At 39.6% G+C, this 14,119-nt stretch overlaps 1 protein-coding gene across 2 annotated transcripts in view; it reads right to left on the bottom strand.

Moving 5' to 3' along the window:
- Asxl3 (ASXL transcriptional regulator 3) overlaps positions 1-14,119 on the bottom strand; it is a 181,035-nt gene that overhangs the window by 64,696 nt on the left and 102,220 nt on the right. Inside the window, exons 1-2 of one of the 2 annotated variants that reach the window (XM_029547115.1) lie at positions 8,302-8,415; positions 6,949-7,068 (exon numbers count right to left, since the gene is read on the bottom strand). The exons of the other annotated variant lie outside the window; for it this stretch is intronic. Of the exons in view, the coding sequence (XP_029402975.1) occupies positions 6,949-7,068; positions 8,302-8,380 (199 nt within the window). The 5' untranslated portion in view covers positions 8,381-8,415. Of the gene's footprint in view, positions 1-6,948; positions 7,069-8,301; positions 8,416-14,119 lie in introns of those variants that run through there. 2 annotated transcript variants of the gene reach the window in all.

Here is a 14,119-nt window from a genome sequence, read left to right as displayed (position 1 = left end):
AGCCTCTGAGGAGAAAGGTACATTTTCAAAGAGTATAGTTTTACAGAAAGCACTATAATAGGTGACAAGAATAAAGTAATAACATCCCCAAAGAAACAAAGCCTATATAAATGAACTGTATGAATAATCTAACAGGGAGCTATGAATCCAGTAAGTGAGGAGCCAGGGTTTAAGAAGTACAGGCCTTGTAACCAAACCTTTAGTAGTCAGTTCTTTTCCTATGTGGATTCCCAGGACTGAACTCAGGCCACCATCCTTCCCAACAGGCTTCTTGATTTGCTCAGCCATCTCGATGGCCCAGCTTTTCACAGTGCTAGTGACTTTGGAGAGCTACAGATAAACCTTAAGGCAGTGTTTAACTCTTCTTTCCTCCCTCCCTCCCTCCCTCCCTCCCATCCTCCCTCCCTTCCTTCCTTCCTTCCTTCCTTCCTTCCTTCCTAGCTATGTCTAATTGATAACCACTCCAAAAGGAAAACTCAGTTCTCTCCAATAGAGATACAAACCCCTCGAGGCCAGACCCCACGCCCAGCAGTGGCTGACCAACACAAAACAAACTCATTGGCAGTTTCTTTGTCTCATAAGGTTTTGACAGAGCAAAAAGAAAAAAGATTTTTAAACCTTATGGTCTCTTTCATATATATTATAGCTTCTGATTTTGTGTTTTGAGGGGGCTCCTGTGTGTAAGAACAAGTATGTCTTGGGCTTTTCCTTTGGCTCTTTTTCTTCCGTTCATTTGTATGTTTTGTCCTAATTCCAATTTGTTTTGTTTTATTTTATTGTTATTCTGTAAATACCTGTCTGGTAGCAGAAAGGGTGTGGATTCCTAGGAGAAGGGAGCAGAGAGAAATCTTGGAGGAGGTGGAGGAGAGAAAACCATAATCAAGATATATTGTCTGAAAAAAAATCTATTTTCAATGAAAGAATGAAAAAAATCTTCTGTTTTTTATTTATCCTAAAATTAATTATACTTAGTACTTTTAATTAAAATAGAGTCTTGGTATATATAGTCTCTGGAAAAATAGGTAGTATTAAGCAATGCCAAATAATCTTCAGGAAACACTGATAATATTTCAAATGAGATATAGAATTATTATCCAATTTTCATTTTTATTTTCTGCATGAATTTATTTTTTAAAATGTGGAACATTTTCTAAAACCAGCAGAGTTTTAGTTCTTTATTACAAGAAGATTAAACAAAAAAAACCATAATGTTGGAATGAATCCCAGACTTTGGGCTCAATGAGGACATTATTAAAACTCCCTCAGAGACATCCACTAAAAGCTTGGGCTTGTTTAGCAAACAGTTTTAAACTCCTACTGTGTGACTGGGTAGGAGGGAACAATTAAAAACTGGTTTAGGTCAGTGACCCTGAATTTAAGCACTTATGTTTTAGCTAGGGGAAAGATGTCAAAAATTAAGAAACACAAAGGAGAGAAAAGTTAAAAGCCAATGTGTAAGATAGGCCAGCTGAAACATACTCCACAAAATATGATATTGGTAGATGAATATGATTTCATCTTGGGGCAGCCAGAGAGAACTGGGTGACAGTAACCACGTACCCAGGTTCACTGATTCCACCTGTGAACTATGATACATGCTGAAGAGAGTGTCATAAGTGAAAGGGGGTGACTGTTTCCGCTGGTTCACCTGTAAGCCCCAAACGCCTCTGAAATTGTTTATTAATTAAAAGAAATACAAAAGAAGCAGCAAGAGAGTGTACTATGCAGTGACTTGATTTAATGGGAACCAAGGCAGTAAGCTGACAGGTTACAGTGGTCTCTGAAGACTCACAGGAGAGGCTAGAAGTGAGTTTATCCTTTGCTGAGACAGGGAAAGGACATTTGTTAGCCTACCATGGACTGTCCCAGTCAGCATCAAGGCCCACAACACTGAAACAGCTCTTGCAGATACTGGTAACACTTAGCTCAAAGTATATCAGACGCCTGTTCTCTACCATGCTTGATTTAGAAATAGAAGAGGAATCAACACAGCTTTGCTTTGTCTTGACTATGACATCATCAGGAAAAAAGGAGTTTGACTCTTACTCTTTTCAGTTGCACTGACTTACACCATCTTCCCAGATAGATTTGGTCAGAGGGACTTCATAGACAAATACAGTCTTCGTGGATAACCCATGCCAAGAGCAAAGTCACGCAACAAGAGAGCTGTGTCAACGGTAGTGGGTATCCATAATGAAGTCACAACTCTCTCAAGTGCTAAGACTACTGAGGACTGTCAAAGCCCGTAACTATTGTTTATTGCTGGCACTGTGATCTAATTATGTAATCCAAACCCTCTCCCAGAGTAGGTGGAAATATGATGTGACACCCAGACCTGGAGTGGGTTCTTTACTACAGAGTTCTTAGAAAAATGCGCATGGGTGTAGTGTGCATTTGGCTAACTCATTAGATTCCAAGAAAAATGTATATCCATACCTTCAACAGGGTATCATTTAATTCTAAAAAAAAATATATAAGTAATTGCAACAGAATCAGAGAAAGCACATGGGAGATAATTAGAAGTGACTCTTTATCCCACCAGGGAAATCTCGTCATGAGAATGGAAATTTGGGCTTATGCTATGAAGTCTAATTTTGACTGCATTTTGTTTCAGCATTACTAATTTAAATTAGAAGAGACTTATGGTATATGTTCTAATTTAGAATGGTTTCAGCACATAAGGACTTGTATAATGCCACCACTACTGAGAGAAGGTGAAGTAAGTTCAAACCAGAACTGGGACTGAAGTGCATCTGAGTCAGGTGAGAGAAATGATTATAGCCAGAGCCATGCAGTGCACCCAGCTGGTTGGCCTAGGGCTTTTGGGAAGTGGGGAGAATCACTCCTCCCCTCTGACCTCCATGTGCATGTGAGAGCTTGTGTTCACCCACTCACCATCACACAGCAAATAAATAATTACAGACAAATTTAAGAAATGTATTCTTAAAATCTGAAGGACTGGGGTTTATCTGAAGATGCTTAGTCTTGAGGTCTTTCTTTCAAATCTTCCCATTTTTCATTTATACTGCTGGCATCTATTAGAAGGGTAGTGGATACTGTGCATCTTATTACTGTATACACTCATATTTGGGTTCATAAAGAATGCTCTTCTCTAAAGACAGAGACTCATCCAGGAAGACATAAGCCATACAGAAATTATTTCTTCTTTATCTCAACTCAGTTGACATATTCACTCATTCCTTTATACAGTATTATCACAGCAGCTGACAAACAGAAGTTACACAAAAGGTGCAGGGTGAAGACAAGGATGGGTAGGACAATCTCTATCCTCGGTTACCCAACAGCACCATGACAAGAAGAGCACCAAATATCCCGACTCTTCGGGAATATAACTGAAAATCAGTATCTGAACTGGGAAAAGGACTCTGCAAGGCAGGATGCTTGCCAACGTTCCTAAAGGCCTAAGCTCAAGCTCCAGGAACCACAAACTGGAAGAGAACCAACTACCAGAAGTTGCCCTCTGACCTCCACAAGCACATCATGGCGTGTGTGCACATACCCACCATCGCCCAACAAATGAAGAAGTGTAAGACAAAAATTTAGAATATAGTTTTAAAAACCTGGATGAGACGGTTTGTCTGCAGACGGTTGGACTGGAGGTTTTCTCCTCCATGTCTCCTCAGTTTTCATTTATATCACTGGTATATATTAAAAGGTTGGTGAGCACTGCCAACTTCATTTGCACAAAATAAGCTACTGTTTAGCTGCTTACTACCTTAGTCAGCCCCAGTCCTTCCCAGTCACCAACAACTATTGGCATTTTACAGGTTTTTACTTTAGCAGACTCATTTTAAATCCCACGACTTTCTTCTTCTTTTTTTTTTGATAGAGGCCAGGCCAAGCGTCCTTAGAACTGCTAGCTCTCCTTCCACATGCAGCCAGAGTGCCTGCACTTTAACTCTTAGGCAGACTCTGAATGTTATATACAATGAGCTTGTTCCCCAGTGACAATGACATCCATTGGATGCAGGTTAGACAATCTGCTGCTCACTTTCTGACTAAGACAAATGGTTCAAATTAGATACACACATGCCTTAGCCTGTATCTTGGCTGTGATATTTACGAGGGGCCTTCTTAACCTTCTGGGCTTCACATTGATTTTTTTTAACTATAAAATGGAAATAATTTTATTCTATAAAATTAAACAATTAAGTGACACAAATTATATCAAAACTTAACCAGAAGTGTCCAAGTAAAAGGTCTCGTGACGATACTTGAAGTCCACGAGAGCTTTCAATGCAGCCTAACATGAAATCTCAAAGTCAGTTAAAATATTATGAATATTTTTTGTTCCTTGAATATGAAGTTCTCAAGGTTAAACTCTGTAAAGGACAGTGCCCTGTCTTAGCATTCAAAGGTTGACAGACCTGGCCATCCAGCCCATTAACCATGAACTTTGACTCTCTGCATTCCTCCTAAAAACCTGCATCATTATTTCTACTATTTTGTCCTTGCATGCCAGAAAACCATCTACAACACTTCTCCAGCCTAAGTTTGCACGTATGAGATGGCCTGTGCTGTGCAGGATTGTCTAGAGGTGCCTATTGCTACCCTATCTTTCAGGTGACCCTCAGAATAAAAGAATAAACACCAAAGCAATTCTGATTCTCTCTACTTCAGTGTGGATCTCAAGGTGATGACTGTAACGCATGAGATCCAGATAACAAAGATCCAGGCCTGGAGCTTTTTATACCACAGCATGACCAAAGCTGGGCATTCCAAGAAAGAGTGTTCCGGGCTTTCGGGCTACACACTGTCTTTGTATGTCATTTAGTTACTGAGGTTGTAGTACATTATTAATTACTCAAGTAATTAATTCTGAGACAATGTCTTACTATGAACTATGTAGCTCGGGCTGGCCTCAAACTCACAAAGACCTGCCTGCCCCTGTTTCAGCAGTACTGGGATCAGAGTCCTTCATCTATCCCACCCACCTTTGCTTTGTCTGGGGAGATGGTCTTGCCAGGTAGTCATGGATGGCTAGGTTTGGGGAGATGGTCTTGACATAATGTCATAGATGGCTAGGTTCTCACTTAAGAGTTGAGTTCCTGGCAAAGCCCCAGGCTTGGACTTCTGAGTGCGGGGACTGCAGAGGTGCATCACCCTTCCTGGCTAACACACTCTTTTTAATGAAATGTCACTCATCTTTAAATCATACCTGGGCTGGTCATGAGACTGAATGAATAACGAGTGTGTAGATATAGCACAGATGCCATTCTGTACAAGTCCTTCTCATTTTAGGAGTTAAAGCACTCAGACAGGAAAAACTATCAGTGTGTATGCATGCATGGTAATTACCCAAACACACAGAGATGTATTTGGGGTTAAAGAGAATTACAATAAAAGTCTTAGAAATGATGGAAAATAAATAACCATGAAATATTAAAGAGTTAAATTAAAAATTGCCACTCCTTTCCCATACATATTTTATCTAAGAATCCACCAGTCCTATTCCAATGCTCCTTAGTGAAAGCATGTCCTAGCGATTAGCAAAATTCCTGGCATACAGTAGGCAATAAATAAAAGTACCAAAAACAAACAATCAACCAGATAAATGTTGGCTGCTTTAACAAAAAAGAAAAAGAAAAAAAAAAAAAAACAGCAAAAAAAGAGTCCACATTGCCAAAGAGGTGGCAGGGACAGTAAAAGTTCAGGTCACTGAAAGTTATGGTTTCTACTGACCACTGTATCAAATATGGGTGATAGGGATTTTACACACACACACACACACACACACACACACACACACACACACACACACACATACACACACTTTCACACTCACACACGTACACTCACACACACTCATGCATGCACACACTCACATGCATGTATACACACATGCACACACTAGCGCATGCATACACAATGATGCATGTACACACACATTATGTAGTTATATGTACACATTTGTGGATGTGAAGTCCAAGGACAGACATGCAAAATTGTTGATTCTTCCTCACTTTATCTTTTGGGAATAAGGCCTCTCATCAAACACAATGCTCACTAACTGGCTAGATTAGATGACTAGCAAGTTTCTGATGTGCTTGTTTCTATCCTTGCCCCCCAACCCCCCAGTGCTATGGTTATAGACATGCACAACCATGACCAGCCCTAATGAGCCACTGGAGATCTAAACTCGGATCCTTATCCTTTTGTGGTGGGCACTTTAGCTACCGAGATACTTGTGCACTCCATCCATCGGTCGTATTTTCCTATGATCTAGGTTATATTATCATTATCTCTATTCACAGGTGAACTCATTGGGTCCATGTCTCTGAATAAGGGATGCATGGGTGAGCTAGCTACAGTAGTCAGCTGAGGAAACACTAATGCTTTTCTTAATTCTCATACTTCAGTACCCTACTTGCAGGTCCTTACTAAAGCAAACTCAAGTATTCAGAATAAAATCCACTGTTAACAGCAAGACCTTTGGACAATGTTCCCCAAATATTTCAGAGACTGTGTACTCTTTCGGTTTTATAGACAGGTACTACTGAATATTTCAAACATCTCAAACAAAGATCAAGGCAGAGCAGCCCCAATGCAGCAGCCCCAATGACAATGCATTCTCCAATTCAATGCACTCTTCCTAAGAGCATCATCTGCACCCTACCCTCATGTAGAATATTCCAGTAAAGGGCATTCACCAGGCAATACTGCACAGCACCAGACAGTATCCTAATTAGACAGGTAATCACTGGAGTAGACATTTCATGTTAGTTTTGCTTGTTATCTCTGCTTTATCCAATATTATTACATTCTAGCATAAGCTTGAGACTCAACTACAGCAAGGGTTCACAAGTCAGCATTTTTTTTTTGCTTAGAGAAATGAAGGATATTTTCTTTTTCCTTGTTTAAATGCTAAAAAGAAAAAGTTATGTTTTTCTAAAAGACACCCATCTCTAAAATGTGAACGGTACTCACCTAAACCAGACTTTTTTAAGCGTTTTAAATGCTGACTTGTTTGTTTTCCAGTGGGAGATTTTTGCCCGTGTTTCATTTCTTTATCTGAACTGTCTGCTTCCCCATTTTTAGACTCGGATCCTAAAAAAGGAAATAGTTATTATGCCATTATCTTTCTCTCCCTGTCCTTGACAAGAAACATCTAAAATTGTTTTAAGAACCACAGATATAATCTCCTTTCCTTTTCCCGAGTTAATATACTACCATACCCACAATCTGATTCCCTTATTGGATATAAGGAGAAAAGGCCAATAAATCAATCAGCTTGGAGAGAAAGCAAGAGCAGATGGCCTAATAGCAGAGTTTGACATGCAGACACTGGTCGAATAGCTTTTAAATAAAGGAATTGGATCTTTTGTAAAAATACATGAATAAGCTTCAACACTAGGTGCCATTCAGAGACAATATCAGAGAGGGGAGAGAGAGAGAGAGAGAGAGAGAGAGAGAGAGAGAGAGAGAGAGAGAAACAGACAGAGACAGAGACAGACAGAGAGAAGAAAGGGAAAGACCAGACCTTAATCAATAGCTTTATGCTGAAGCAGGAACAGAAAATGCAAACAGTAATCCACAATGAATTCAACAGTTCACAGCTGACACAGTGACAGGAGGTAATTTAGAAGAGCAGGCCAGCACTGCATGGAGGTGAGAAGAATATTGCAGGAACACACACACTCATAAAGGATTCTGGGCTTTGCAGCAAGTGCTGAAAAGCAAACTCACACAGAGAGAAAAACTGCTTTCGATAGTGTTAAGCACCAGCATGTGGTCCAGAACTCAAGTTCAACATTCAAGGAAAAGCTAGAGCAAGGACAACAAACCCATCAGCACCAGCACCAGCACCAGCACCAGCACCAGCACCAGCACCAGCACCAGCACCAGCACCAGCACCAGGACCAGCACCAGCACCAGGACCAGCACCAGCACCAGCACCAGCACCAGCACCAGCACCAGCACCAGCACCAGCATCAGCACCAGCACCAGCATCAGCACCAGCATCAGCACCAGCATCCACCTCCTCACACATTCTGACATTAGCAAATTAAGTCATTTCAAGCTGAATGGGCTGGTGTCTTAAACACAGTAACAGGGAAATACTGTTTTTTAAATCAATGAAAGAAACAAAGACAGGCACACATATAGAATACATATATACATTATAAATATATGTACATATGTATAAAACAGAACCTCACATGAGAGTATCTTTTCAATTTCAAGAGATTAAAAAAAAAATGCAAGCCATGAAGCCTTCTCAGTTCGTGAGGAAGTCATCTCCGAGAAACTGGCCAAGCATACAATATTATAGCTCTTTACCTGAAGGCGAATCCGACTGCTCATCAGACACCTTTAATGGTGTCAAAACAACACGAGGGACAGTCTTGTTCACCATCATTGAGACTCCATTTCTTCTTTTCTGCTGCTGCCTCAAAGCCTATAAAACACGATAATAAAATATAACATAAAAATGTATCCACAATGTTTTCTGGTGATTGAATTACATGATCCACTTGCTCATGACTATCTTCAATTCCACAGAGCCCCTGATCTGTTAGGATTCTTGGTAATCACCTTTGTCCATTTTCCCTCAAAAGCATAAAATTGAGCTTTGGCAAAGGGGTTTAAGCCTGAGACCATTTTCGGTCTAATTCTGATAACAAAACACCACAGAGTGGTTTATTCTACCTTAGCAGAGTGGCTTGAAAACCGGTGGAACTTGATACTAGGGCTCCCAAGTAAAATAAATGTAAAATAAATGTTTCGAAACCAGGATAAAAATATATATGTCTGCAATTCTCTCGCAGGTGCTTCGTCTCCAGTGCGCTGCTCAGTCAATCAGTTAACACCGGGTGTCATCAGTATGTAAGGCGTGTAAGAACTACTGTATTGATGCATTCACTCAGCCATGGGGAGCGCTGCACAAAATCACCGAACATGGCAGGAATCATTTATTTCTGTGAAGGGAATCAGTCTTAATCTTGGAAAGCTCGCAGCCCTTGGCTTCTGTCTGCTTGACTTTGGCATTAACCTTCAGAACACGAACAGGACGGGGTTTGGGCAAATCCAAGAAAAAAAATAGATAGAAGAATAAATCTCTTCAAATGGGAATGCTTTGTGTTTCATAAATGAATCTGCCATGGCGGCGATGATATAATAAAAGGTATTTAAAAGTTTTGAAATACAGTTTTATCTAGTGGATCACTTTATGCAGAAAATTACCCGTAATAAAAAGGGTTTTAAGCACACAAAACAGGAAGAACCATTAAAACCTGAAGCTGCGAGAATGCTGACATTCCTCAAAAGGTTAAAAGGCTGGCCATGAACTGTCTCAAACCTTTTAATTCCTGGATTCTGTGCATTTTCTACTAATTTTACAATGTCTCAGACATATGATTAATGTGCTTTGAGCAACAGTTGTTAAAGTCTCCAAAATAATGCCTTGACTGCATATTACTTGGCTGTCAGAAACAATGTGATTCTATTTACATAGGCTATGAGCTGTATGTTTGGCTTGTTGACCATAAGATTTAGAAGTCATCTAATTATAGGAATGAAAAACTAACCCTCATATAGAGGAGAGATGGCAAATTCAGATGAAATTTAAAGCTACATGACAGAAGGGATAGTTGAGGGGTTTATTATAAATGATATACTTACTACAGATAACATGCTAGGATTCTTATATTTATAGAGTTTTTGTGAAGTCCCCAGCACTGCTGAAGAACCTGAGATAGAAAGATTAATAGTCTGCTATGCTTCTTCTCACTGTTAGCCTGCTGTCAATATTATATTTAATGAGGCCACATGTGCTATAAAGTATTTAAGAATTTTCTCTTTCTTCAAGCCATGTATATATAATTAGACATAAATTGTCTAACATACTTGCATAAATCTTTCTCATCTTTTATATAAGAACTCAAAGCACTCTATAGACATTAACTTAACAATACAAGCGAATCAGGCAAAGCAGCGCTTCCAATTATAACTAAAGCCTTCTTCACCCACTGTGTAAATCTCCATAAAAGAATAAAGGCAGCCAGTAAATACAGCAATGAATCGCTACCAATTTCAATTCCTCCTGGCAAAATATTAACTTAAAATATCCTGTGTGTGTGTGTGTGTGTGTGTGTGTGTGTGTGTGTGTGTGTATGTGTGTGAAATTAGGAGCTTATGGAAAGTGTTGATTAACTTCAAAAGAAACAACTAACTAATGGCCTAGACCTTCAATTATAAAGTCAATGATGTCCTGCTTCTTTTTAATATCTGTGGTCAATGATGATGATGATGGTGGTGGTGGTGGTGATGATGATGATGATGATGATGATGATGATGATAAACTTTACCCCCAGGTTCTAGAGCTGAAAGGATGCTACAACTAAATATTTAACAACTGGATAGAAATCATAAAATACAAGAATAAAAACCTTAGCTACTGTGAAGTACTGTCAGGTAAGAATTAAGAAAATACTAACATAGAGTCTATTCAAATGATATTTCAAAAATATGTAAGTTTGAGCAATACCTCTCAACCCAACATTTTAAAAAATGAGGAAATGCACTGCTATGTACTGCAGGCAACACAAATTAAATACCCACCACATAAGAAACAAAATTGTTTTAAGTAGAATTGAAGCATAAGTGGTCCTTTGCTCTGCCCTTGCAAAACAACTATTGGGCTGGAGAGATGACTCAGTAAGCAGGAGCACTTGCTATGCAAGTGTAAAGACCTGAGTTTGAATACTTAACACTGGTTGAAAAGCCAGACATGGCCACACACATGCAAATAACCCAGTGTTGTATGGTAGAGTCCTATTGTAAAGGATGAAAGCAGAGAACAACAGGGGAACCATTTCCCCTTGGCCTTCATGTGCATGCACACAGGCACATGCTCTGAACACATACATGTGTATAACACACACACACACACACACACACACACACACACACACACTTGTATTTACTTCCAAGCAACACTAGGAGGGGCAGACAACAAAGAGGAGATCATATCTGTTTCCTTTAACATCAGATTATAAACTGGAGAGCTGATGTCACAAACTACAACCCATCTCTTTAGACCCCATCAGTAGCTGTCCTGTAGAATCCAACTTACTTTCCAGGAGCAAGAGTTTATTTGGTGGTGGACACTGGGTACCTTCCACCCAGAACACAACATTATCAGAAGAAGATCAAACAATTTGTTTCCATTGCGAATCATTAGATATCTCAGATGTCTGTAAGGGCACTTGGACATGCCTCATATCTACTACGCACTTGGGTCTCTGGTGGCACAGTTTATTCCCTTCAGGGAAACACAGATTGACTTTTGGTAAACAGTCATTATGTAAGTGCCTGCAGTTATGTTAGAGCCAGAAACTCAAACTGGCTATTTGTCCACTCTTCCCAGTTCTCTGGAGAGCACTGGTGGTATAGAAATGTAAGACAAGAAGAGAAGAAGAGACTGAAGTGTGCAAGTGCCAATGTATTCCACTGAAGGAGCTGCCTCAGCAAATCTAATTCTTGTTTGCTTATCTCTATAAGTGCTTGGGATTAAACCCAGGCCCCTAAACAGTCTATACAAACCAATACTGGGCCACATTTCACCCCTTTGTAGATTATATTTTGATACAAGGTGTGACTACGTTTCCCAGGTTGGCCTCAGACCTATAATCCTCCTGCTAACAATGTCTGATTCAAATTAATTTTTAGGTCTTACTTTCGTGCTTTTAAATAGTGTGTTAAAAAAGGAACAGACTCCATCCAAGCTGAGACCATGAGCTCAGCAGCATGTGATATGCATCAAGAGTCTCCATGAACTCATCTGGATCACTCAGTCCTCTGAGGTCTTGGTGGCTCAAATCAGGAGGGTTTGCTCAAAGAGTTTTGGAGTTTTTTGAAAAAAAAAAAAAAAAGGAAAAAGAAAAGGAGATGTAGCATAAGGATATAATAGAATTTATTCTTTCATTTAATTTATTAAAATATGAATCCCCCTTAACTTGAAAAACTATATCTGTGTGATTGATCATGGGAAAGGGATCAGGAAACTGGTTTTGGTGCCTATGAATGTGTGTGTGTGTGTGTGTGTGTGTGTGTGTGTGTGTGTGTGTGTGTGCGCACACATATATATGTTCCCTAAATGATGGAAAATTCTTTCCCATTGTGACATCTTGGGGACATTGTTTTGTTCTCCATTAGCCCAGGGGTGGCCCTAGTAATTCATCTATACCAAGGTTCAGACCTCCGTGTTTGCTTCTTGCTCTTACTTCTTTAGTCTACATCCATTTTAGGAGTACAGTACCAATGATGTACCTCTAATTGTCTGGCTAGACGCTACTCTGAAAGGCAAGCAGATTGTTTTATTGAACAACTCTACATCCTTTCATTTTAAATCCAGAAGTAAGCAAAGCTAGACCCTCAACAAATAAGGAGATGGCAAGTCTAGAATAGCCTAACACTAAATGTATTTTCTAGCTGGTCCTATGTACAAAGCTCTACATCTGGTTCGCAATGCCAGTGACAGGAGGTGCAGTGGTTTGAATGAGAACTGATTCTATTCTTAAGCATTTGAACACTTGGTCAACATCTGGTGGCACGGTTTGGGTAGCCTTGGGTGCTGCAGCCTTGCTGGAGGAAGTATATCACTAGATGCCTTGTAATGTGTCTAGTTACTCTCTTTGCTTTTGGATCAAGATATAACATCCCAGGCTGGAGAGATGCTGCAATGGTTAAGATCATTTGCTACATTTTCCAGAGATGCTGGTTCAATTCCAAGGATCTACATGGTGGCACATAAACATTTTAACTCTAATACGGGGCTCCAGGTGCACGAGACATACAACTGGTGCACATACATACATGTAGGCACAATATTAACGTACATAAATACAAAATTACATAAAAATATCTCCGTGCAAACTAAAAATAATATCATACTAGTTTTAAGATGGCTGTGTCTTTCTATGACAGGGAAGGGAAATTGCTGACTGAACATGCTTTCTCTACAGAACAATACTGTGATGTTTTCTTATGAAAAAGAAAGGAAAAACATTTATATATAAATATTTCATTTTAGATAGAAAGCTTTCCAGAAAATTCTCTCTTTAAAAGGCGGGGGTGGGGGGAAGACCTGTTCTCTACTCTAATGGGAGTAAATGAAATGAAGCTGCAAACCAGGAGCTTTTGTGTTGACTTGGCACATTAAACAATAAACATTCGCTGTATTTTAATTGAGAAACATCAGCAACAATGTATCTTAAGAATATGCAGAACATAGTAAGCCCTTTATTGAAAATCTGAAAATATCACAGACAATGAATGTTAACATTAAAATAACTAGAAATGTAAGCACACATGGGGGACATCTTTCTGCACCAGGGACTAATAGCAAGCACTGTGACAGGGAACTACAACCACCACGACAACACAGAAAAGTATCAAGACTTTATCTCTTCTGCTATGGAGCAAGGGTAAAGGATGTGCAACCATCCTGAGGAGACTGAGAAATCAAATCAAGGAAAGCATCATGCAGCTATGGTCAGTACCACACCGCTGCCAGAACACAACACACCCTTCTTTTGCCTATCACTTTCTCCTGTGGGTTAAAATTCCAGAATATAGCCTTGCTTAGCTTCTTTGAAAGTTCAAAAAATATAATCATTCCACTTGGTCTTAGGATCTTAACGACTAAATACCAAAGTAGAAAAGAGACAGGGCACAAGTAGACGATTCTGAGAATGCTTATGCAGAACAACACCCCTTTCATTAACTAATACTGTTATGACTTAAAGGTAAAAAGAATTCAGGTATTTTGGAGAAGGAAAAGGCTCTACCCAACAGCCACGGCAACACAGCTTCTGTATAGTTCAGCCTACAGCTGTGATCACAAGTGTTTAGGTCAGAAAGTATGCTTGCTATAGTACTATCCTGTCCCAAAGGGTCGGAGCTTAGACCGGGATGTCATGTCTGGCTTTGTTTATGAGAGCTTTGTGTTTGTTTTTAAATATTTGTGATGCAAAGGTGTCTAGGTTCTTAGGAATTTATTTTCACCTGCTTCTTTCTAATATAGCTATATTGAATCAGAACTCTCTCTTTCTCTCTCTCTCTCTCTCTCTCTCTCTCTCTCTCTCTCTCTCTCTCT

The sequence above is a fragment of the Mus pahari genome, chromosome 15 (assembly GCF_900095145.1).
Source record: "Mus pahari chromosome 15, PAHARI_EIJ_v1.1, whole genome shotgun sequence".
Classification (NCBI taxonomy): domain Eukaryota; kingdom Metazoa; phylum Chordata; class Mammalia; order Rodentia; family Muridae; genus Mus; species Mus pahari.
Note: the sequence above shows the minus strand (reverse complement) of the source record. Positions and strands in the feature narration are given on the sequence as shown.